The sequence below is a fragment of the Falco rusticolus genome, chromosome 8 (genome assembly GCF_015220075.1).
Source record: "Falco rusticolus isolate bFalRus1 chromosome 8, bFalRus1.pri, whole genome shotgun sequence".
Taxonomy (NCBI): Eukaryota; Metazoa; Chordata; class Aves; order Falconiformes; family Falconidae; genus Falco; species Falco rusticolus.
This window is the reverse complement of record NC_051194.1, coordinates 20,479,871-20,505,432: the sequence shown is the minus strand read 5'-3', so window position 1 is coordinate 20,505,432 and position 25,562 is coordinate 20,479,871. Positions and strand designations below refer to the sequence as shown.

Sequence of the window (25,562 nt, the reverse complement as noted above, 5' to 3'; positions counted from 1 at the left end):
GGAATGTGCTGGGAATTCCGCATGGAGAAACGCCTGGAAACTCCAAGAGCACAAAGCAGAACCGAGAAGGTGAAGGAGGGAGACGGTGTCCCATGTCCGCCCCTAGGGATGTGGGAGGATTTCGCCGCAGGTCTGGGGTGACTCAGGCAGAGCCCGTTGGTTGGTAAGCACCGACTTAATACCTCAAAAAAGGAATGCTTACATTTAACGGAGCGGTGGGGAAAGCGTTAACTGGACTGAATGCAGGCAGAAAGAGGAGGCCGGTATCTCTCTTGGAAGATGAACCACAAACAGGACGTGTACCAGTGATATTTACAGTATAACAGAGAGCTACAATGTTGGAACGATCTTCTCAGCCTCCCTCACGGTTGCAGCCAGCTGAGATCTCAGGGCAGAAGTTTCTTGGGAGAGCTGGGAATGCAGGTGCTGTCTCAGTGCTAGAGGTGAGAGAAGAAATCCGTCCTGGGAGCTGGCTGGGAATGAGAGGACAGGAACGTCAGTCCCTCTTTGCATTAGAGCATGGAAACCACAGTGACGGGGGAAGCATCTGTGCTTTTGATCTGCAGGCACCTGCTCCTTCCTTAGGGTGTGCTTGTTACCCTTAGGGTGTGCTGGAGTGGCGCCAGGGGTGGGGAAGAAGTCTATATCCAAGGGGGCAACAAAACCCGGCATGGGGCCTCTGAGGTTTCACTCGGTGGATCTGAATTCCTAGCTGGAAGACCAAGAAGGGAATTTTGGAAACTGAACTTGCTCAGGCTGCAGAAGTGCAGGCAGAATCTTCTTTTAGGAACACTATGTTCTGAAATATGGAGACATACCAGGAACTGAGCAGAATATGTTGCTTTATCTCTTTTCTAGTGTTAAGGTGTAAATTTCAGAGTAAAGAGGAGAACCGATTTTCAGCCGTTTTAACCTACCTTGTTAGGATAAAGATGTCATCACTAAACCAAAAAATGAGGAAGCCTGCGACATCACTACGCGCTCAAGCAGAAGCATGAATTCTCTGACACATTTATCTTATTGTGGCTATAGTTACTTAGCCTGTCCTAAAACATAGTATGCCTTCATCTGGCAGTATACATATTCTTTTTTCTACTCGTACATATTCATTTTGTTATTTTGACCCAACAGCAAACACCAGCATTAGTTAGCTATCCGGTGGTGCACAGTAAGTGAGCCTCTTCATTTCGCGTTTCTCTAAAATCTGAAAGAAAACGAGCTTCAGTCTAAAAGCAGCTTCTTCTGATGTGCCAAGATACTATTACAGCCAAGAGCTCCGTTAAGGGTCACCGTTCCTCTTGCACCCTTCTACACATGAAGCTGAAGGACACTGTTTCCCTTCTGAGATGAGGGGAGTAACAATTACCGGGTTACTGCAGCCAGGGTGGGAAGTGTCTATAGAAGCATTTCTCAGCTTGTGTCTTTTCCCTGCTGCCTAGGGGTGCCAAAGATTAGGTTATGTAGAAGCAAACACACCTTCCTCTCTCGGAGATGCCGAGAGCTGAGCAGGAGCACTGGCAAAGGCACAAAGCAGATGGATTCCAGGTGTCACTGTTATTTTTGCATGGCACGGGTGAGGAAAGAAACCGTGTTCCCAGCGCATCAACTGGTTTACTCGGCCTATGGTTGGTTTTACATCAAACTTCTGCGTTGGTGATGATAACAGCAGATGGCCACATCCCTGGAAAGGGAGAAAGGAAGAAAGAGCTGACCTGCTCTTTGATGGAAGTTAGTCTTCTACATTCTGTCATGCTTCCAAGTCAAAGGACGAGAAGAAGAAATCACCAAAAATGGCTGCATCCACGCAAAGTCCTCTAGTAGCTACAATTCTGGGGAATCTTAAAGTCAATTCTGGTTGTTACTGTCTCCTACTGATACAGTCACGAAGCTTTTATTTTAAAACAAATCAAGGCATCAGCGAATTTGTAGGACTTCACCTGGTGAGTATTGTTTGATAGTCAGCTCCCTTAGCAAACAAAAATATGGAGAAAACGTCAAAGAAATTAAAGGAAAAGTGTCAAAATCAAGGAGGTTAGGAAACTTTATATATATATATATATATAAAATACCGTGGTTCCTTTTAAAGTACAAGCTGAATTTAAATTGCTGGAACCAAAAATAAGTAGCACAAGCTGTATTTTGTTTTCTCCACTTTTTTTTTTGTTTGTTTGTTTGTTTCGTTTTGTTTTGTTCTGCAAGAGGAAGACTGCTCTTGGAAGCACCAGTATATCGCGTGCGCATCTGACGGTGCTCGCCGCTGCATCTGCAGTCGCAGTCGCGATCTAAATCAATCCCCAGGGCCGGCGGTGAGTGCCTGACCCTGGGGGTTTTGTCAGGTCTCCGGCACCCATCCTGGTTCGCACTACCACGGCCTTGCTTAGGACCCCTCGCTTTCCCGTCCCACCTCCATGTCCCCACGGTTGTTCCTCCCGAATCCACTCCTGACCTCTCCCTTTTACCGAGTTTGATTCTGCCTCTAATAATCCCGTAATGTGCTTTGCATATTCCTAGAACCCCCCTCAAACATCTCGTAAGCAGTTTGCTCTTCCCTGTTAGACCCTTTCTGATAATCCATAATAATACTTCCCTCCCCCCGCCCCCCTACTTGTTACAGAGTTTCTGGTTGTATCTCTTCTGGAGTTTACACTTCGTGGTTGCTTTAATGGCCTATCGATCGGCGCGCTTAGATCCCTGGTCTTCTATTGGCTTCATTAGCTCCGGATCGTATCTGGGGTGTTAATTTACGGCTCTCCTGATGTTTCCTTGCCTTCTGTATTAAATAGCTGTTGGCCATATATCCTTACACAGGTATAGGAGCTGAGGTTTGACCTCTGAGCACAGGAACTTCTAAAGTATTTCTAAGCCTGTGTGGTAAACATTAGCGGAGGAGGACAGTATACCCTCCAAAATATGAAACAGGTTTGCAGCATTTTGACGTTTGGTGTGGCTGGGGACATTTTTCACGCATGTGTTATACAGTGATACATCTTCTATGGGTACAAGGTCACAGGCAGGAGGGGAGAATATCTCTGTCAAATAAGGAAAATCAGCTGTTTCACACAGAAAGGTGTTAAATCTGTGTGTCCTTTGGGTGGGGTGTGGTACCACAATGTGAAGGAAAACACGCATTAGAGTGATGTGTCCTAGAACAGCATTATCGTTCTAGGATGGTGGTGAGCTAGCATGATGGTGAAGCATTTACTTACGGGGCCTTTTCTCCTGTAAGCTCTCTGGCACCAGATCTCATATTCAACAGCGGTGCTTCTCTGACCCGCCCCACTTGCTAACTGCCCTGTGCTCAGTAACAAGTGGAGAAGAGAAGGCAAATCCTGCAGTGCATCCTCTGGAAGTGGCAGATCTTGCAATGCCCACACAACACAGAGGAAAACCAAAAGTTGTGTATAAAGAGCTCGCGGTTGCGAGCTGGGAAGAGACGCCCAGAGCAGCGCTCTAGATGGGGGAGGGAGCCCGCTTCCAAGCGAGAAGCGCATTTACACTGCGCCTTTTGCCTTCGGTTTGGCATGGAGAGTGCAGATTCAAACAGCAAACTCCGAATCCGCAGCAATGCGCCGAGTGCGGAGGGAACTATTCCCCCTTGCGACGCTGGGTGGGGATATTGGCCACGGACCGGCCGGTGGCTCTGCCCGCCGCGTCTGCAGGCGCAGGGAAACAAAAAACCCGTGTGAGCTGCTGGGGAGCGCGGCGGGCACGGGTCGGGGTGCTCGGAGGCTTCAGACCCCCTTACCTCCGGATTCCGGACAAGCACCGCTCTGCCTCGGACCCTGCTTAAAAATGCTGGGAGGCACGGAGGACGGTGGATGGCTTTTCTGGAGAGTAATGGCGTGTGTGGGATGGAGCCGAAACAGCAAGAGGCAAGTGATCTTCTTTATTCTGTGCGTTTGCGTGTGTCAGAGCGGGGCCGAAAGCCTCCGCTATTCTCTGGCGGAGGAAATGGAGAGGGACTCCTTTGTCGCCAATATTGCAAAGGACCTGGGGGTTTCTCCGAGCCAACTGGCGGCTCGCAAGGCCCGCGTTGTGTCCGAGGGGAACGAGCAGCTTTTCCGCCTCAATCAAAACACCGGAGCCCTGACGGCAAAGGAGTCGCTGGACCGAGAGGAAATCTGTCCGCAGAGCGATACGTGCACACTCTTTTTTAAGATATTCTTTGAAAATCCGTTTCAGCTGATCCGAGGGGAGGTGGAGGTTCTCGATGTGAACGACAACTCCCCCGTGTTCCCGGAGAAGGAGATGGTTTTAGAGATCCTGGAAACGGCATCTCCTGGGTCCCGTTTCCATCTGGAAAGTGCCCAGGACAAGGACGTGGGCAGTAACGGTTTACAGAACTACAGCCTCGAATCCAATTCGCATTTCTCCCTCGCTCTCGAAACAGGGAAAGATGGACTGAGATACGTGGAGCTCGTCCTACAGCGCCAGCTGGACCGTGAAGAGCAGCGAGAACTGAATTTACTTCTCACCGCCACCGATGGGGGCTCGCCACCCAGATCGGGCACAGCCCAGGTCCGGATCGTGGTGGTGGATGCCAATGACAACATCCCGGTCTTCCGTCAGGAGGTCTACGAGGTGCGCCTGCCCGAGAACAGCCCCCCGGAGCAGCTGGTAGTCAGAGTGGCGGCTGCGGATCCCGACGAAGGGTCCTACGGGAAAGTGCGGTACGCCTTCACGCAGACATTGGAGAGGTCCCGGCAGCTCTTCGAGCTGAACCCTGCCACTGGGGAGATACGGGTCGCGGGCAACTTGGATTTCGAGGAAGCGAAAATGCACAAGATGGTGGGTGAAAGCCATGGACGGCGGGGGGCTGTCTGCGCATTGCAAAGTGCAGGTGGAGGTCCTGACATGAATGACAACGCCCGAGGATAGCGCTCACCTCCGTCACAGCCTCCGTTCCCGAGGACGCCCCGCCCCGCACCGTGGTGGCCCTGTTCAGTGTGCGGGACAAGGACTCCGGAGACAACGGCAGGACAGAGTGTTCGATCGATGGGGACCTGCCCTTTAGCCTCACCCCCACTTTCGATAATTACTACGAACTGAGAACAAATCAGGCGCTGGACAGGGAGAGGACGGCGTTGTATAACATCACCATCACAGCCACGGACTGGGGCACGACGCGGCTGAGCACTCAGGAAAGCATATTCGTGCAGATATCGGACGTGAACGATAATCCCCCAGAGTTCACCCAGGAGGTTTACACCATGTCGGTCGCGGAGAACAGCAGCCCCATGCTCCGGATCGGCAGGGTGAACGCGACGGACGCCGACGCAGGAAAAAACGCTCGCGTAAACTACACGCTGGTGCCACAGGAAGGCAAATTGCAGCCCGACGTGTCGGTCAACTCTGAAAACGGGGATGTTTATATCCTCCGCCCGCTGGACTACGAGGAGGTGCGCGCCTTCGAGGTGACGGTGCGCGCAGCCGACGGCGGCTCGCCGCCGCTCAGCGCCCAGGCGGTGCTACGCGTGGTGGTGCGGGACGAGAACGACAACGCACCCGTCGTGCTGCACCCGCCCCCCGACAGCAGCGCGGCGGCGGGCGAGCTGGTACCGCGCTGGGCGCGGGCGGACTACCTGGTGGCCAAGGTGGTGGCGGTGGACGCGGACGCGGGGCAGAACGCGTGGCTGTCGTACGAGCTGGCCAAGGCGACGGAGCCGGGGCTGTTCCGCGTGGGGCTGCACAGCGGCGAGGTGCGCACGGCGCGGGCCGTGTCGGAGAGGGACGCGGTCCGGCAGAGGCTCGTCGTGCTAGTGCGAGACCGCGGGCAGCCGCCGCGCTCCGCCACCGCCACCCTCGGCATCGCCCTGGTGGACGGCTTCTCCGACGCCCATGTGCGGGTGAGTGAGGAGGCGCCGGCTGCCGAGCCCGACGGGCCACTGACCCTGTACCTCATCGCCTCCCTGGCCTGCGTCTCGGCGCTGTTCCTGGCGACCGCGGTGGCAGCCGTGGTGGTGAAGGTGCGGCGGGCCAGGCGGAGCCAGGCGGAGCCCTTGCCCACGTTCCCGAAGGCTGCCACGGAGAGCAACGCGGGCTCCCTGCCCCGCAACTACGTGTACGACGTCTGCTTCGCCGCCGGGACAGTCAACAGCGAATTTCGGTTCCTCAGGCCCCTCTTCCCCTGTTTCCCCGCTGGGCTGCCCCCCGGTCCGGGCGAGCAGCGGAGCTCGGTGTGCTCACAAGAGGCAGCCAGCCCCAGGGGAGAAGGTGACTGGGCTGCACAGGTGAGGGACGTGGCCGCGCCGGGGCGATGAGAGAAGCAAGGAGCGAGTAGTGCGGAGGTGGGGGTGGGGCGTCATCCCTGGCAGGAAGGACTATCGATGTTGCGGAGATCGTGGTGGAGGAGCTGCTGGGGAGGGAGGAGAGGGTAGAAGAGGGTCCCAGAGCCGCTGTCGGGGGCCTCCCAGGAGGATCCGGCACGACTCAGCTGCTCCCTAAGTTCTGACTAACCGCACCTCTCTGCATCCAGCTGTATGCTCTGAGTGTCCGCGTTAGATCAAGTCTTTGGCATCACCACAAAGAGGGGCAGCTGGACCATGAGAAGGTGAGAAGTAGAGGTGTAGATGTGTGATCCACACAGCGGGTCCTGTCCATGCATTGTGTGGAGCCCGTAGGGACCCAGAGCAGGAGCGACACCGCTCCTCCCGGGGGCTGCAGCACCGGGAATGTAGTGGGTTCTATTCAGCGTCAGCTGGGGCTGTGGGGACAATAGTGCAAAGCGCAGTCACATCACTCACGGTGTCCCCTGCACTGCTGTTAGGAGCCTGTGCCCGGCGCTGCCAGGTGCCGTTCATCAGGGTGGTTGCGGTGCTGAACTCAAGCTGCTTTACAAGTTCCTGGAGTCTATGGAGGCGGGGCTCTCTGCCATTAAATTCCCTTATATTTTTGTGGCTTGCATGGACAGTATCAGCCAGGAAAATGTGGTTATCTGACTTTACAATGCGCTTTCCTAGTCCTTTCCTGGCCCAGGTGGGCTCTCCCAGGCAGTACCAGCACCTTTCTTTTCAGTCCTGCTGTGAACTCAGAGTCATAGCTGAGGCGCCCCTCAACCTCCAGCTTCAAAGAGCATGGGAGAGGCAAGGGGTGATCAGTGAAACAGTTTCTTCTCCCCTCACTCTCTCACTGGGTCCAAGTGGGACTTCTAAAACACGGGGTTACCAGTTCTGGGGATCCATCTAGCACTTCACAGGAGTCTAGACGATGAACATATGAGGTTGAAGACCTACCCACACCTTCTTACCCCTTAAAGTTTTTGTATTTAATCGCCACTGATGACTTGGACTAACTTTACTGCGGGTTCTCAGAACCGCAGTCGCAGTGGCCTCAGCGTAGATAAGGACACATCTTGATATATCACATTTCCTGTTTGTGAGAAAGTGGTTTTATTTCGGGCTCTTACCGCCTTAAATTACTTCCTCAGATTCATAAAAGGTTTCATTAGTGCCTTTGTGATGTCCACAGTGGAGGATGGTTTCTGGCTTTCGATTTTCCCTGTTCAGGTCAGAGACCCACCACCTAGTCCAACCTTTTCTTTGGCTCTGGATAGGGAAGAGTCTGGTGGTCTGGTGTCACTCATGCAGTAGTGTAAGACGTGACCTCCAAGATTCTCGCTGATGCCTGTTTACCTTCAGCACCCAAATGACAACCTCCACTCTCTGTTCTTTGCAGGGCAGAGCTCCCCTCCCCGAAGACACGGGTCCCAGACCTGCGGAAGCAGCTTGCTCTGCAAACAAGGGGATGGAGCTAAATATCAATTCTGATCAAAACCCTTGGGTCAGCCATCAGTAAGTGAAGAGAAAAACAAGCATCTCTGTCCTCACTGGCTAACATGCTCACGGGGAAAAGTGAACGAAGAGACCAAACACCCACCAAAAAAAGTACCAGGGAGATACAAAGCTTCTCTGTGAGAGAGCAAAAACACTCTCCTCTTGAGCATACTTTATTCATGTAGGTATTTTGTAATTGTGATATGGATGGGACGAGGACTGTGTTGCATGTTGATTACACTTAGACCTGATGTGTGATTGTGAGAGTGCTACCGCTTCTAAATGTTAAGGGAAGTACCGAGAACTGGAAGCAGATGTTCAAGAGAACTTTTTTCTACATCACCTTTTCTGTGTTTTTTCTTATGCAGAGGGATCTGTAATAATGTCTTAATTTCCTGCAGCCTGTTCAATACCAAACAATATTAAGCAAAATTAAGTGGTGCTTGCAAAGAAATTTCTTAATAACAAGCAGAAGCTGATTACATTACAAACGGCCGACAGTGGCACACTTTGTGTATTTGATCAAGAGTTTACAGGTTCTCCACACTGCAGAGTGGGCTTTGAGCAATGTATTCTTTTTTTTTTTCCCTTCATAACGTGAAGTTGAAATTAACATTTCAGAATTTTGGGGTATACAGTAGTAGAGAATTAAAAATACTGTCTGTAGTTTTAAAGTAGGCTAAACCATTTACAATAAACTTAAGGTATAGTAGAATATAGGGCGTCAATAAGCTTTCAGTTTTTCTTTCATTAATCAGTATTGATCTATAAAGTAATGTGGTATTTCCCGTCGCTCACACATTTTTTAGAGCCAAATGCCTGAAGACAGAAAACAATAAAATCTACTTGAAAGTCCCTCAGGTGAGTGTGCGGTCTCGAAGGTCACTTCTCATAGTCATCGCTGAGGAAATAGCCACCCCAAAGAGCAGGATTTCGGGAATAAATCCCTGCATTTGGGATGGAATTTATGCAGGGGAAATCAGAGCGATCTGGAAAGTAGGCTGCTCTCAGAAGCCAGAGTAAGGTGGAGGGGCCTTTTCTGAGCCAAGCTGAGGTTTGAGAGATGCTGCCTCCGGCCTCTTTGCGAGGGCTCCCAGCCTTGAGAGGTCGTGAACTGGGGGAACAATCTCGGTCCCTTCCAGAAACCCACCGAGAATTACTACATGGCCATCGCTGCCATGCGTGGTTCATGGACCAGCTCACTCTGGATGCCGGACATCTATAGCCATACACAGCTTTTTTTCTTTAGCTAAACGGGCTAAAACTCATTTCTTCACTGTGTATAAACAGTCCAAACCGTTATAGGGGGGACACATAAAAAAAAAAAAGCTTTAAATAAATCTCCTTTACAAATAAAAGGTAAAGAGAAGCATTGCTCACTCAAGCGGAGGCCATACTTTGAACAGGGTTGTATGGACAGCTAAATCCTTATGCCTTTGACCTCGTAAGAGAGAAATCGAACGGTCTGGGTCCCTCCCGCAGGCTCCGCGCTGGGAGATCTCCGTGTCTTTCCGCAGGTTGGCCGCCTGGTGCCGCTGCCGACCGCGGAGGCTCCGCGCAGCTCCCGGCTCCACCGCGCCGGGGCTCGGGCGGGCGGGGCGGCACCGTCCGGGCTGCGCTGCTCAGAGCTCGGCAGGCTGGCTCGGCAGCTCCATCCAGCTCACAGGGGGAAGAAATCGGTTCGCTGAGAAGGAATGGAGCTGACGAAGAGGGAGGAACCGCTCCTACGGCCAGCAGCGGCTCTGGTCCTGCTCCTCTGCGTGTCAGGGATGAGGGCAGAAACCGCCCGGTACTCTGCGCCCGAGGAGGCGGAGAGAGGCTCCTTTGTGGCGAATATCGCTAAGGATTTGGGACTGACCGGTGAAGAATTATCGGCTCGACAAGTTCGGCTCGTTCCTGAAGGAGAAAAGCAGTATTTACAGCTGAACCAGCACAGCGGGGATTTGGTGGTGCGAGAGCGGATGGACCGGGAGGAGCTGTGCGGGCAGAACGAGCCCTGCCTGGTGCGTTTCGAGGTGCTGCTGGAGAGCCCCCTGCAGTCCTTCCGAGCTGAGGTAAGACTCACAGACATCAATGATCATTCTCCTGTGTTCTTAAATAAAGAGATAGTTTTAAAGATCCCGGAAAGTGCAGTGCCAGAGGCTCGATTTTTGTTGGAAAGCGCTCAGGATCCAGATGTGGGGAACAACAGTCTGCAGCATTACAGTATCAGCTCGAACGAGTATTTCCGTATCTACACCCGGAGGCGGAGTGACGGCAGGAGGTACGCCGAGCTGGTGTTGGACCGTGCCCTGGACCGGGAGCAGCAGGCTGAAATCGCGTTCACCATCACGGCTGTAGATGGCGGGTCTCCACCGCGCTCTGGTACAGCCTTAATCCGCGTGGTAGTCCTGGATGTAAATGACAACGCCCCGGTATTTAGCCGGAGTCTGTACAAAGTCCCGCTATTAGAAAATAGCTCCCAGGATACCTTTGTGGTGGCAGTGTCCGCTAGAGATTTAGACTCAGGAACGAACGGGGAAATAGCCTATTCCATAGTGCAAAATTCAGAGGAAAATCGCCACACGTTTAAAATAAATCCAGAGTCAGGGCAGATTCGACTCAAAAAGTCGGTGGATTATGAAGAAACAAAGACCTACGAGATAGACGTCCAGGCAACAGACGGAGGGGGGCTATCTGCGCACTGCAAGGTGCAGGTGCAGGTGCAGGACGTGAACGACAACGCCCCCGAGGTGATCATCACCTCCCTCACCAGCACCCTCTCGGAAGCCGCCCCGCCGAACACCGTGGTGGCCCTCTTCAACGTGCGGGACCGGGACTCAGGGGACAACGGCAGGGTGAGCTGCGAGCTGCCGGGTGAGCAGCCTTTCAGCATCACGCTGTTGCCGGCCGATGCTTACGCGCTGGTGACGTCGGAGGAGCTGGACCGGGAGGAGGTGGCAGAGTACAACGTGACTGTGCGGGCCCGCGACCAGGGCTCCCCCGCGCTCACGACGTCCAAAACGCTGCTCGTGAGGCTCATAGACGTGAACGACAACGCGCCAACCTTCGCCCAGGCCGTTTACACTATGATGCTTAGCGAAAATGAGCCGGCGGGGAAGAGCCTGGGTCGCCTGACCGCGACGGACGCCGACGCAGGAAAAAACGCCCGCGTGAGATACGCGCTGGACCCGCCCCCGCCGGGCGCAACCTCCGCAGCATCATTCGTGTCCGTGGACGCGGAGAGCGGAACCGTGCGGGCACTGCGCCCGCTGGACTACGAGGAGGTGCGCGCCTTCGAGGTGACGGTGCGCGCAGCCGACGGCGGCTCGCCGCCGCTCAGCGCCCAGGCGGTGCTACGCGTGGTGGTGCGGGACGAGAACGACAACGCACCCGTCGTGCTGCACCCGCCCCCCGACAGCAGCGCGGCGGCGGGCGAGCTGGTACCGCGCTGGGCGCGGGCGGACTACCTGGTGGCCAAGGTGGTGGCGGTGGACGCGGACGCGGGGCAGAACGCGTGGCTGTCGTACGAGCTGGCCAAGGCGACGGAGCCGGGGCTGTTCCGCGTGGGGCTGCACAGCGGCGAGGTGCGCACGGCGCGGGCCGTGTCGGAGAGGGACGCGGTCCGGCAGAGGCTCGTCGTGCTAGTGCGAGACCGCGGGCAGCCGCCGCGCTCCGCCACCGCCACCCTCGGCATCGCCCTGGTGGACGGCTTCTCCGACGCCTTCCTCCAGCTCTCCCATGGTCCTGCGGGGAGGCAGCAGCCGCAGGCGCCCGAGGAGGACCTGCTTACCACCTACCTCATCGCCTCCCTGGCCTGCGTCTCGTCGCTCTTCCTCCTCTCCGTCCTCACCTTTTCGGCGGCCAAGCTCTGCAAGGCCCGCCTCCGAGCACGCCTGTCGCCCCCTTCTGCCCCCAGCTACGGTGACGGCGACTTCGCCGCCGACGGCGTGGACGTGACCGGCACGGGGACACTGTCGCCGGCTTACCGCTACGAAGTGTGCCTGACCACCGGCTCGGGGAGGAGCGAATTCCAGTTCCTGAGGCCCGTCTTGCCCAGCCTGAAACGCAGCGCTGAAAGTGGAGGGGGCCAGGAGGGGGAAGGGCCGTGCTGCTCGCAGCTGGCTGGCGAGAGGGAAGGCGGCCCGGGGAGCGCGGCCCCTCCTGCCGTCCCGCCACCGGGCTGGCCGGCCGCCGGGCGCGTCCATGCCTGAGGCTCGCTGGGAGCCGCCTCCGCTCCCCGCGCTCAGCAGTGCCGTGCCGTGCCCGGCGCGCTGCCCCTGCGGAGGCTCTCGCCCGGCTCCTCCGGCCGGGGAAGGCGGCTCAGTCCCTGCGGCCTGAGCCCCCGCCCCACGGCGCCGTGGGAAGCGCCCCGAGCTCGCCTCGCCGCCGCGCCTCTCGGAGTGCCCGGCCCGGCCTCCCGGCAGCCGAGCACGCCCGCCTGCCCGCGGGCCCCGGGAGGCGGCGGAAGGCGCGGGGCAGCTGCCGGCGCTGTCCGTGCGCTCGGGCTGCGGCGGCGGCCGCGCGGGGCTCCCGGCACGCCTTCCCGGCGCCTCCCTCCGCGGCGCGGCGTGCTGCCGCGGGGCCCCCACGCGGGCGAGCGGGGGCGGCGTGTGCGCACGGGGCAGTGTGCCGGGGCGAGCCGGCGGCGGGCGGCGGCCGCAGTCCCGGCGCGGGCCGCAGGGTGGTGCTCCCGGCCAAGGCGGCGCAGAGCGGCGGAGGGCGGGGAGGCGGCCAAGCACGGCCCTACCCAGCGCAACCGGGCAGCCGCGGCGAGCGGCGGCGAGTGGGGTCCGCGCAATCCGCTGCCGGGCCGCCAGCCGGACTCGGCGAGAGGGAGCGCGCCCGCCCGGCACCGGCGATCCGCGAGACGGAGGCTGCCCGCCGGCCCGACATGGCGATCGCCAGGCAAGTGCTTTGTCTCTCTGCTTTCCTCTCTCTGCCGCACGCGCGCTGCGAGCCCATCCGCTACTCCGTAGCCGAGGAGCGGGAGAGCGGCTCCGTGGTCGCCAACGTGGCGGAGGACGCGGGGCTGGCCCCGGCGCAGCTGGTGGCTCGCCGCGCCCGCCTGGCCTCGGAGGACGGCCGGCAGCGCTTTCGCCTAGACCGCGGCACCGGCCGCCTCGTGGTGGCCGAGAGACTGGACCGGGAGGAGCTGTGCGGGCAGTCCGCTACCTGCACGCTGCCCTTCGAGCTCCTGCTGGCAAACCCCCTGCAGTTCCTCCGGGTCGAGGTGACCCTGGAGGACGTCAACGACCACGCGCCCGTTTTCCCGGAGGAATCGCTCACTTTTAAGATCCTGGAAACGAGTGACCCGGGCTCGCGATTCCCACTGGAGGGGGCTCGGGACCTGGATGTGGGCAGTAACAGCGTCCAGGCTTACAGCGTCACCCCCGAGAACAAGTACTTCAGTGTCTCCTTTGGGAGCCGGAGTGAGGGCAACAAATACGTGGAACTGGTCTTGGAAAAGCCGCTAGACAGAGAGGAGCAGGCAGAGGTGCATTTCAGTGTCATTGCTGTGGACGGAGGCTCTCCGCCCAGGAGTGGGACCACCCAAATCCACGTTGTCGTTCTAGATGTAAACGACAACGCTCCTGTCTTCACACAGGAGAGGTACGTTGTGAAGGTTTTGGAAAATGCGCCGGAGGGCTCTGTGGTTCTCAGTGTGGTGGCAACTGATCGGGATGTGGGAGTTAATGGGGCCATCTCCTATAAGTTCAGCCAAACAGTGGGCCAGCGTGACTCAGCATTTGCAATTGACCTGACGAGCGGAGAAATCAAACTCACAAAGCCTCTGGACTTTGAGGTGGCAAAGAACCATGAGCTCAGTGTGCGGGCCACAGATGGCGGGGGCCTCTCAGCAATCTGCAAGGTGTTGGTGGAGGTGCTGGATGTGAATGACAACGCACCGGAGCTGGTGGTCAGCTCCTTCAGCAGCCCCCTCCCGGAGAATGCATTACCTGGGACAGTGGTCGCCCTCTTCACTGTCAGGGACCGGGATGCTGGTGCCAATGGCAAGATCTCCTGTGCCCTTGAGGACCAGCTATCATTCTCCCTGCGGCCAGCCTATAAGAACTACTATGAGTTGGTAACTGTGAGCACATTGGATCGGGAGGAGATGGCTCGATACATCCTCACTGTCATAGCAGCAGACGCAGGGTCACCTCCTCTGACAACCACCCAGACCTTCACGGTGGACATCTCTGATGTCAACGACAACGCACCTGTCTTTAACCAGACATCGTATACCATGTATGTGCATGAGAACAATGTCCCCACAGTGCTCGTTGGAGCTGTCAGTGCTGCTGATGCCGATGTGGGGCCCAATGCCAAGGTGACCTATTTCCTGGCACCGCACCACTCTGCAGAGCAGCCTCCCTGCTCCTGCATCTCTATGAACTCCGAGAACGGGCATGTATTTGTGCTGCGGCCTCTGGATTATGAGCAGGTGAGGCAGATCGAGGTGTTGGTGAGCGCCTCCGATGCAGGCTCTCCTCGCCTCAGTTCCAATGTCACTGTCCGCCTTGTAGTGGTGGATGAAAATGACAATGCACCGCTGGTGCTGTACCCCTCGCAGGACAGCAGCCCTCCATCTAATGAGCTGGTGCCCGTTTCGGCTGAGGTGGGGTACCTCATCACCAAAGTGGTGGCTGTCGATGCAGACTCGGGGCAGAACTCATGGCTCTCGTACCACCTGCTGAGGGCCACCGACCCCGGGCTGTTTGTGGTGGGTGCCCAAAGCGGGGAGGTGCGACTGAGGAGGCTGGTGACAGAGCGAGACGCCATGAAGCAGAAGCTCGTTGTCCTGGTGCGAGACAATGGGCAGCCAGCACTGTCAGCCACAGCGGCACTGAGCGCGCTCCTGCTCAGTGACTTCTCAGATGTGGGCCTACCACACAGCAGCCAGGCCACGGAGGATGAGGATGGCTCCCTGACAACATACTTAATCATTTCCTTGGTCTTCATCTCACTCCTCTTCCTTGTGTCCACAGCAGCCTTCATCACTCATAAGGTGTGCAAGAGAAAGGAGCTGAAGGATGGGCATGTGCTTTACGGCACTGGCAACTTGCAGAGTGACCTGGCTGATGCGGCCACTGCGGGGACCCTGCCCCATGCCTATTGCTATGAGATCAGCCTCACAACGGGCTCGGGCAACAGTGAGTTCAAATTCCTGAAGCCCATCCTCCCCAGCCTGCCTCTGCAGCACCATGCCCTGGGAGGGGGCACCCATGATGAACAAGATTTCTCCCGAGGCCCTGCCACTGCAGAGGAGGTGGTGCCAGGCAATCCTGGGATGCTCTCTGCCAAACAGCCCCGTAGTCTTTCCTCTAACTAGCATGGAGTCAGCACAGCCAGGGGCTTCATGCCTTGCAGAAGGAAGGGACCAGGGCTACAACATCTGCAATGCTTCCTCCAGAGTAAATCTGCCTTTGCAACAGGCATCACCAATTTCCTGCAAATTCTAAGTAAGAAAGATTGTCTCCCCCTCCAAAAGTAGAAACAAAAGGAACTAAAATCTCCCTCAGTCTGGTAATCATATGTTTCAGCCCTGTTACAGCCGTTAAATGCTTCAAGAGTGGGGTCCAGGGTCCTCAGCTAAGTTCTTGTCTAACCTGCTCTCAGGCATTACTGTGGGCCTCTAATCCTGTGCTGTAATGCATTGGCACGGCCAAGCACACAAATCAGGTGCTTGCTGAAATGCATGTAGCCCTCCTCCCGGGTCAGGGAGGCAAGGAGGTGGTGAGCACCACAGTGGTGCCAGCACTGGGCTCTTCTCTGCATTCTGGATGTCTGCCTGTGAGACCTGTGCGCTCTGCCATGGTGTCTGTCTGGACAGCTGTTGTGTGTCTGCACATGCTGCACAAAGGCTGGCTGGTGAATCTTACCATCGCAATGTGCATCATTACAGTTCAGCAAGCAAGAACATTATTTTGATCCTTTGAGTTCAGAAGTCTCCTCTTCTCCAGGGCAGAGCAGCAAAAACACACCACAAGGACTTCCCTGGGCCCCTAAGAGGGAGGTGGGTGGGCTGTTTCCTTGGGATTGCAGCACAAATGGTGTTGGTATAGACTGTAACTGTACAGAGCTGGGAAAGCATGTTCATTGTTTTTGGGTGCATTGTAAGGAAACTCCTCCAGTTACATCAGAGGACTTTGATGGTAGAATCAAGATGAACAGGGAAAGGGGCCATAGAGTCTGGTCTCATCTTTGTTGTTCCTGAAATCAGAGGCTTCTTGGTGGGAGTGGACAGCCATCCCGATACGGTTTTTCTAGGTTTTTGTTAGAGCATTTGCATTCTCCTTTTTGCCCTTTCTCCTTCTACCCTGTGAACTGTGCTTGAGCGTTGTCCTGCCTGTTCCTCTTCAGAAATACCATTGTACAGTAACAGATTGTTTGAATGATGGCAATGTGGCACGGAATATTTGGAAACCCTCACGCTGTGTTGTGTTGCAGTTATTACACTGTTCTGTTGTAAACAGGGACACCCTTGTGTGTAATAGTGAAATAAAGAGAAAGCCTGAATGCCTTGTACGGAGACAGTCTTTGGGAGAGGTTCTTTCTGGAAAGCTCTGTCAAAGTTCTTCAAGAGGCTGGGAGTGGTGTTCTTGCTGTGTCCCTTGGCTGAGGCAGAGTTGAGTGGGGACACTTCCTCAGTCTGGGGATGCAGCTGATAAAGCATGCAGGGAAATTATTGGGAGCAGAAAAGTGCTGGCAGGCCTGTATGGGTCTTCTGAGCTTCTGTTTGTGACTTGGCTCAGTTAGTTCCAGGCCCAGGGAGACTGGCCCCTACCCTAAGCAATGAGGTGGGGAAAGTGACATTTCCCACTGTCCAAATGGCTCCAGCTGCTGATAGGAACTGTAAATCATTTGAGCACAAAGTATTTTGATTCTGAAGGTTTTGGAGGATGGATTTCACAAAGCATATGTGTTCCTCTGGAGAGGTGTTTGGGGTAGCAGCTTGAAGTGGTTAATTGGAGGGTGAAAACTACTTCCAGGGAGAGGATTCACTCTGGAAATGCAGAGAACTACAGCCATCCCTTCTGCAAAGATTCTGAGAAAAAGGTAAGTCCTGGGGACAGGCTGGTGTAATGATTCTAACTGAAAACCATTGTGCATCGAGGACTGAGTGATCCAGTATCCCATTAATCTAGGAAGAGACACACCTGTGCTGTGCTGTGCTGTGTTGTACTGCATAAATCCCTGGTCAGCAGTATAAACTCAGTCAGCTCATTGTAACCAAAGAACCTGCAGGCAGCTCCCAGTTGTTAGTGGTGAGAAAGGCACCTGTGAGCAAGAAGACTGCATGGGAACTTCTTTTACTGACACAGTAGAAATGATGAATAGAATTGCTTTGTTGCAGGAAAGTGCTGTAATGACTTGAATGACTGAAACAGGGGCACACTATTCTTTTCTATGACCACAGTCTGCATGGCATACTGTGAATGGCTGGGGTCATGTTTGAAGCTGCTCTTCTGAGGGTTCTCTGCATCTAAAGGGACATAGGATTATCTATGCTAATCTCTTCCAATAGGGTGAGCTATAATAAACAGGGTCGTGGATGACATCTGAGATAGTCGGCATGTGTCCCTTACTGAGATCACAAGGAACCAGCCCATCTGGGTGTAAAACTGGTGCTTCTCGGGTCGTTCCACCTTGAGGGTTTGTGTGTCTGATGCAGTTAACTAGATGGTTTATTAAGTTTTTTACCCTGTGAGAGGGGGAGGCTGTTTCCTGCATTGGAGGGCCTGAACACACTGCTGAGCTTTCCCAAGGGGCTTTTTGGAGATGCCCTTTAGTAAAGATAACTTCTCAGGCTAGGTAATCGACAGCCCTACTGGAGGGCATGTGTTTCTGGGCCCGTTGGTCACCAACGCAAGTGTGCTAATCAGAGGCTTCAGGCTTAGAGGCAGCCTGGGCTACAGTGATCATGCACTGGTGGAGTTGTCTGTCCTATGGGATATGGGCCAGGTAAAGTCAGGTCCCTGAATTTTAGGAAAGCAAACTTACAGTTGTTCAAGGGGTTGGTCAATGGGACCCTCTTGGAAACTGCCATCAGAGACAAAGGAGCAGAACAAAGCTGGTAGATCTCTAAAGACACTTCCCACAGAGCATGAGAGCTCTAGATCTCCACATGTAAGAAATCAGGAAAGGAGCGCAAGAGACTGGCCTGGATGAGTAAAAGGAAATGCACAGGCAGCGGAAGCAAGGGCAGGTGTCCTGGGAAGAGTATGGGGACATTGCCTGGTTGTGTGGGGGTGGGATCAGGAAGGCCAAGGTGTTGCTGGAGCTGACCTTGGCAAGGGATGCAAAGAATAGTAAGAAAGGCTTCTATGGGTGTGTCAGCCAGAAAAGGAAGGTCAAAGAAAGAGTACCTCCACCAATGAACATGACTGGCAAACTGGTAACAACAGAGGAGAAGGTGGCTGATGTACACAACTTTTTTGCCTCAGTCTTCACTGGCAGTCTGTCTTCCCACACCTCTCAAGTGGATGGACCTGAAGGCAGGGACTGGGGGAGCAAAGTCCCTCTCACTGTAAGAGAAGATCAAGTTTGAGACCACCTGAGGAACCTGAACATACAGAAGTCTATGAGACCTGACGAGATGCATCTCAAGGTCCTGACGGAATTGGCTGATGTAGTTGCTAAGCCACTCTCCATATTTCCAAAGTCATGTCAGTCAGGTAAAGTCCCTGGTGACTGGAAAAAGGGGAAGATTGCACCCATTTATTAAAAGGGAAGAAAGGAGGACCTTGGGACTAGTGACCTGTCAGCCTCACCTCTGTGCCTGGAAAGATCATGGAACAGATCCTCCTAGAAGTTACGCTAAGGGACATGGAGGACACGGAGGTGTTTTGAGAGCCAGTGTGGCTTCACCAAGGGCAAGTCTTGTCTGACCAACCTAGTGGCCTTCTATGGTGGCATGACTACATCAGTGGACAAGGGAAGAACTACAGGTGTCATCTATTTGGACTTCTGTAAGGCCTTTGACATGATCTCCTCCCTAAATTGGAGACAGATGGATTTGATGGATGGACTATTTGGTGGGTATGTAATTGGCTGGGTGGTCGCATCCAGAAAGTGGTGGTCAATGGCTCGGTGTCTGGATGGAGACCAGTGATGAGTGCTGTCCCTCAGGGGTCTGTATGGGGACCAGTACTATTTAATATCTTACTCAGTGACATAGACAGTAGACATTTGCAGGTGACACCAAGCTGAGTGGTGCAGTTGACATGCTTGAGGGATGGGATGCCATTCAGAGGGACCTGGACAAGCTTAAAAAATGGGCACACAGAAACTTCATGAAGTTTAACAAGGCCACGTGTAAGGTCCTACACCACTGCCAGGGCAATACAGTTACTGAAAGCAGCCCTACGGAGAAGGACTTGGAGGTACTGATGGATGAAAAACTGGACATGAGTCAACAACGTGCACTCACAGCCAAGAAGGCCAAACATGCCCTGGGCTGCATCAAAACAAGTGTGGCCAGGAGGTTGAGGGAGGTGATTCTGCCCCTCTGCTCTTCTCTGGTGAGTCCCCACCTGGAGTACTGAATCTAGTTCTGGGGTCTTCAGCACAGGAAACACATGGACCTGTTAGAGTGGGTCCAGAGGAGGGCCACAAAAATGATCAGAGGGATGAAACGCTTCTCTTATGAGGAAAGGCTGAGAGAGTTGGGGTTGTTTAGCCCGGAGAAGACAAGGCTCTGAAGACACCTTTTTGTGGTCTTTCAGTACGTAAAAGAGGCTTCTAAGAAAGACAAGGGCAGACTTTTTAATAGGGACAATAGGACAAGGGGTAATAGTCTGAAACTAAAAGAGGGTAGGTTCAGAATAGACGGAAGAAATGTTTTACAATGAGGGTAGCGAAACACTGGAAGAGGTTGCCTAAGAAGCTGTAGGTGCCCCATCTCTGGAAACATTCAAGATCGGGCTAAAGGGTCCAGCGCAGGGGTACGAGGATGATGAGGGGACTGGAGCATCTCCCTTATGAGAAAAGGCTGAGAAGGCTGAGACTGTTTATCCTGGAGACTCGGAGGGGATCTAGTCAGTGTATACAAATATTTAAAGGGCGGGTGTCAAGAGGATGGCGACAGGCTCTTTTCAGTGGTGCCAAGTACAGGACAAGGGGCGATGGGCATGAACACAGGAAGTTCCATCTGAATATGAGGAAAACCATCTTTACTTTAAGGGTAACAGAGCACTGGAAGAGGCTACCCAGAGAGGTTGTGGAGTCTCTTCTGGAGACATTCAAACCCACCTGGTTGCAATTTTGTGACACCTGGCCTAGTTGAACCTGATTTACCAGGAGGCTGGACTAGATGATCTCCAGTTGTGCCTTCCAACCCCGAACAATCTGTGACTTTGTGGACGGGACTCTGGGTCACCTGATCTAGTTGAAGATATCCCTGCTCATTGCGGGGGTGTGTGGGATGGGGTGGGGTAGGCTATGTGATCTTTAAAGGTGCCTTCAAACACAGACTGTGATTCTCTGGTTCTATGAATCTACAAATCTATGATGCTATATTCTATCATTCTATTATTTTCTATCCTTCAATGATTCTGTGAAGCAATCCGGTGGAGAGGGCCTGTCAGAGAGACTCTCCTGAATGCGTGCATGTCCCGTGAATGTGTTCCCACTGCTATCAGGTATGCTCGCAAACGCGGGGCTGCAGCAGGTGCTACGGGCTGAGCCGGAGCGAGAAGCCGAGAGGGCGGAGGGCGGCTCCTGCGCCAGAGCGCGGCAGTTTTTGCCTGCGACTGCGAGTGTCGCTGTCGGCTCGTGATGTGTCCGAAGATGGGCGGCAGCCGCAGCAGCAGCGAGCGAGCGGCAGGACTACACGGCCCCAGCCCATGCAGCGCGGGGAACGAGCCGAGCCGGACTGCTCGGAGGAAAGGCTCGGCGGGAGCAGCGCGGCGGCAGAGCTGAACCGCAGGCCGGCTCCGGAGTGCGGAGGGGCGAGCAGGCGGCTGCTGCCAGGATTTAGAATGGCGGAGGGGGAAGAGCGCTGGGGCCGGCGGGAGCGAGCCCTGCTCTGGTGCGTCCTGCTGGCGGCGTGGGAGGCGGCGTGGGGGCAGCTGCGCTACTCGGTGCCCGAGGAGATGCCGAAGGGCTCGTTCGTGGGCGACGTGGCCAAGGACCTGGCGCTGCAGCTGCCCGCGCTCCCCGACCGCGGCGTGCGCATCATAGACAGAGGCAGGGCGCAGTATTTCGCCCTGCACGGGAAGACGGGACACTTGGTGACGGCGGAGAGGATAGACAGAGAGCAGCTTTGCCGGCTGGTGGAGAAATGCGTGCTGCGCTGTGAGGTGATAGTGGACGGGGAAATGAAGGTTTACGGCATCGACGTGGAGATCACGGACATTAACGACAACGCGCCAAGCTTCCAAGACACAGAAACGGAGCTGAGAATGAGCGAGACGACAGCGCCGGGGTCGCGGTTTCCCCTGGCCGAGGCTCACGACCCGGACGCGGGAGCGAATTCCCTGCAGAGCTACGAGCTGAGCGGCGACGAGCACTTCTCGCTGGCCGTGCAGGCGGGCCCCGGCGGGGACCAGCGCCCCGAGCTGGTGCTGGCCAAGGCGCTGGACCGGGAGGAGGCGGCGTTCCACGAGCTGGTGCTGAGGGCGAGCGACGGCGGCGAGCCGGCACGGACGGGCACGGCGCGGATCCGCGTGGCCGTGCTGGACGCGAACGACAACGCGCCCCAGTTCAGCCAGGCCGAGTACACGGTGCGTGTGCCGGAGGACGTGCCCGTGGGCTCCGTCCTCATCACCGTCACGGCCACCGACGCCGACGAGGGGCTGAACGGGCACGTGAAATACTCATTGAAGAAAACGAAGGACCTGGCACCGCAGGTTTTTCACCTGGACGCTGAGACGGGATCGATCACGGTGCTGCGGAGCCTGGACTTCGAGGAAGCCGAGTCGTACGAACTGGAGGTGCAGGCGCATGATGGTGGGGCCCTTTTCGACACGGCCAAAGTCGCGATCAGCGTGACAGACGTAAACGACAACGCGCCCGAACTGACAGTATCGTCGGCGCTGAGCGCGATCTCCGAGGACGCGCCGTCGGGGACGGTGGTGGCCCTGCTGCACGTGCAGGACCGGGACTCGGGGGCGAACGGCGAGGTGCGGTGCAGCATCGGCGAGGGGCTGCCGTTCCGGCTGGAGAAGTCGTTTGAGGGCTACTACCGCGTGGTGACGGCGAGGGAGCTGGACCGGGAGGAGGTGGCGGAGTACAACGTGACGGTGCGGGCGGCGGACGGCGGGTCGCCGTCGCTGTGGAGCGGCGCGGTGCTGGCGCTGCGGGTGCTGGACGTGAACGACAACGCGCCGGTGTTCGCGGAGGCGCGCTACAGCGCCCGGCTGCCCGAGAACAACGCGGCGGGCGCGCTGGTGCTGACGGTGCGGGCGGCGGACGCGGACTGGGGTCAGAACGCGCGCGTGCGGTACCGGCTGTCGGAGGGGCGGGTGCGCGGCGCGCCGCTCTCGTCCTACGTGTCGGTGCAGGCGGAGACGGGCGCGCTGTACGCGCTGCGCTCCTTCGACTACGAGGAGGTGCGCGAGGTGGGGCTGTGGGTGCGGGCGGAGGACGGCGGCGCGCCGGCGCTGAGCAGCAACGTGTCGGTGCGGCTCGTGATCGTGGACGAGAACGACAACGCGCCGCAGGTGCTGTACCCGCCGGCGGCGCCGGGCGCGGGCTGGGCGGGCGTGGAGCTGGCGCCGCGCTCGGCGGAGCCCGGGGCGCTGGTGGCCAAGGTGGTGGCGGTGGACGCGGACGCGGGGCAGAACGCGTGGCTGTCGTACGAGCTGGCCAAGGCGACGGAGCCGGGGCTGTTCCGCGTGGGGCTGCACAGCGGCGAGGTGCGCACGGCGCGCTTCCCGCTGGCCCGCGACGCGGCGCGGCAGAGCCTGGTGGTGGTGGTGAAGGACCACGGGCGGCCGGCGCTGTCGGCCACGGCCACGCTGACCGTGGTGCTGGCCGAGAGCGTGGCCGAGCTGCTCTCGGAGCTGGGCAGCGCGGCGGCGGCGCCGGGCGAGCCGGCCGGCAGCCTGACGCGCTGGCTGGTGGTGGCCGTGGCGGCCGTGTCCTGCCTCTTCCTCGCCTTCCTGCTGCTGCTGCTGGCGCTGCGCCTGCGGCGCTGGCGCCGCTCGCAGCTGCTGGCGGCGGGCAGCGGCGCCGCGCGCGGCGTCCCGGCCTCGCACTTCGTGGGCATCGACGGCGTCCGCGCCTTCCTGCACTCCTACTCGCACGAGGTGTCGCTCACCGCCGACTCGCGCAAGAGCCAGCTCCGCTTGTCGGCCGGCAGCTGCTGCGACACCCTCCCGGCCCGGCCGCCGCCCGACGAGCCCGCGCCGCTGCTCGGCGACGACCCCGCCGCGCCCCCGGTGAGTGCCTCTGCCCGCGCTTGGCTGCCTTTCCTTCCTGCCGCTCTGGAGTTTCTCGCTGCCCCTTGCCTTCCCTCTGCGCACGCAGGCAAGGCCGCGGCAGCTGCGGGCACAGGGCCTCGGTGCGCTCCTGCCTCTCGTTCCCGCGGGGCCCGTGCCTGGCTGGCTCATCCGGCGCTCCGGCTGCGGTGGCAGGCAGGGGCGCTGAGGGTCCCTGGCGCTCTCTCGCGGGGCTGGCGAGGGGAGGAGGCGTAGGCACGACCGCAGCAGGACAGGCGCCGGGGTGCGTGGGGGTGCATGGTCTGGAGGGAGCGCTCGGGACTCCTGCTTTGCTCGGTATCCACCCCCAGGCTCTGCTGAGAGCCTTGCAGAGAATACGCCTCCCTTCTTGGAATGCTCCCAGGCGTGATAATGGCGCATGTCACAGAGAAGTGGCCTGGGGGACTGGCCCTTTGGTGAGAGGTGCTGGCACATTAGGAGGGTCCAAGAACACCACGCGACTTGTGAGGGGCTGTTGACGAGCATCCTGGGAGCTGTCCTTGAGCGGCTGCAGATGGGTATAAGACACGTCGTTTAGCCATAGGAATGTTATTCCAACTGCACTGCGAGCCCTGGGAGGTCCTTCCTGTGTGTTCGCCCATTGTCACAGTGTTTTTAACAAATGGCTTAATTATGTGCTTATGGCAATGGCCATTACAAGAGCTTTGGGAGGAGCCACCTGAGTGTGATGTACCTGCTAATACCTGAATTAGTTCCTGAGCCTAAGTGCAGTGCTCGAGAAGAGAATGCTATGATCCCTTCAGTTCAGCAGGGGTTAATTTCTTGCCTTGCTCGGTGTGATGATCCGGAAGTGGGTTATCACCTCTGATAATATGTGCAAGATCAGATCTGCTACATTTCTCTGACTGTCACATACCTGGCTTGATGATCACTGCTGTAAAGAGGAAGACGATCATAGCTCTGTTTCCTTAAAATGTTACTGGAGTAACAAGCAACACAAGTGTTTTGTTAGTTCCCAGGCTTCACTGCATTCATCAATTTATTCTTCCTTTTGAGTGATGTGTGCTGTACATGGCAGTTATTGAGCATTGACGTGCACTTTATGTCATGGTTTGGGAATCGTCTATCTTCCAAGGTGCCCCTGTGCTGTAGTAGGATTGTGTATCTTTGAGGTGATCCTTGGATGACAGGGTCTTTATCGGAGCTGCGTATCACTTATGGACTTGAGAATGCTGTGTATTTCCCTTAAGTAGTGTGATGCGCGGAGAAATCCCTTTGCGTGCATCTGTGTTGTGGTCCTTGTTCTTCAGTAAGGAGAAGTTGGCGTGCAGCTTTTCTTTCAGTGGTGTCTGTCTGCAGATGTAGCCTTCCCATTGTGTAATGTTTGGGCAGGGTGAAAAGTTCTGCCTGTCCAGAGACCGGGCAGGTGAAAAAGGTTGCTATGCCTGACATCTGAAATGTCTGAAACATATAACTGCTGTAAAAGTTTAGTTTGTCCTAGTTGTTACAGGGAGCCCGCAGCTGTGGTTCCATGCATTTTCCCTCTTCTACTCTGCAAAGACATTCCATTGAGGAAATGTGGCTGTGGTCTTTGGTGTGAGCCACTCACTTGCTTATTACCAACTAGATACCATTCTTGGGTAGCTTCTGCGGTTGGCAGGGGCTGAACTGTGAAGCTGTGATTCGTTCTCTGCAGCAGATGTCTCGTTCTTTCCTTGTTGGTTGTCCAGGCCTAAGTCTGGGCCTCATTGCGCCTGGTGACCCTTACAACATTTGAAGGTCTCTTCTAGTTGTTGGGCTGGCAAAGCACTTCCCATCCATACCATGAGGGTGTACAGCTGCCAAGGCAAAGACTTTGATGCCCTTCTGTTTCCCTAAGGTGCCACCAAATGACATGCTCTTTAGCCTGTGGCTGACACGTGGCCAAAACACTGGTTACTGTCCATGGTGCAACTGAAGGCTGTGAGCGCAGAGCCAGGAGGATGAGTGGGAGGCTTGTAGCCAGGGAAACCGGTGGGTCAGCATGGTTCTGGCTGAGCAACGGTCTGATTTTGTGCCTTTTGCCAAGGCCTGTGCCATTCAGGCAGTGGTCCTGGTTGCCCTGTCCTGAAAGGGAATGTCGGTCCTCTAGCAGTTTGCGCAGGAACTGTTGGTGTAGGACCATGATGCATGGGAAGAACGGCTCCAATTCCCCTGTGAAACTGCATTACCCATCTGTCTGCCCCTGTAACATTGTGATGTGGAGTTTCTTCATAGTTGTAATGACACTGTCTTTCAGGCCTTTGTGTCCTGGAAGGTCGTGGTTCATTTCCCCCCTTTCTGCAGAGTGCTTTTGCATTTGAAACTGTGCTTTCTTCAGACACCAAAGACAGACTTTTGCCTGTGAGGAAAAGCAAGCAGAAGCTAAAAGAGAGTCTGCTGT

The 25,562-nt window shown here is 56.2% G+C and overlaps 3 protein-coding genes across 4 annotated transcripts; all 3 read left to right on the top strand.

Moving 5' to 3' along the window:
• The first annotated feature begins 3,442 nt into the window (after positions 1–3,442).
• On the top strand, positions 3,443–9,249 carry LOC119152615 (protocadherin beta-16-like). The gene is given in 5 exon segments (XM_037398146.1): positions 3,443–4,791; positions 4,793–4,847; positions 4,850–4,864; positions 4,867–6,230; positions 7,675–9,249. Coding segments are annotated over 5 exon segments (2,781 nt in total). The 5' UTR covers positions 3,443–3,564; the 3' UTR covers positions 7,795–9,249.
• Positions 9,250–9,306: 57 nt separating this feature from the next.
• On the top strand, positions 9,307–23,800 carry LOC119152614 (protocadherin gamma-A10-like). 2 transcript variants are annotated; one of them, XM_037398145.1, is made up of 2 exons: positions 9,307–11,338; positions 22,616–23,800. In XM_037398145.1, exons 1-2 carry the CDS (start codon positions 9,467–9,469, stop codon positions 23,393–23,395), a joined length of 2,652 nt encoding a protein of 883 aa, XP_037254042.1. In that variant the 5' UTR covers positions 9,307–9,466; the 3' UTR covers positions 23,396–23,800. The 2 variants fall into 2 exon arrangements, with proteins under 2 accessions (XP_037254042.1, XP_037254041.1); XM_037398144.1 differs by lacking the exon at positions 9,307–11,338 and having other exon boundaries at positions 20,580–23,800.
• LOC119152616 (protocadherin beta-4-like) lies at positions 11,846–15,093 on the top strand. The gene is given in 2 exon segments (XM_037398147.1): positions 11,846–14,958; positions 14,961–15,093. Coding segments are annotated over 2 exon segments (2,337 nt in total). The 5' UTR covers positions 11,846–12,645; the 3' UTR covers positions 14,985–15,093.
• Positions 23,801–25,562: the final 1,762 nt, after the last annotated feature.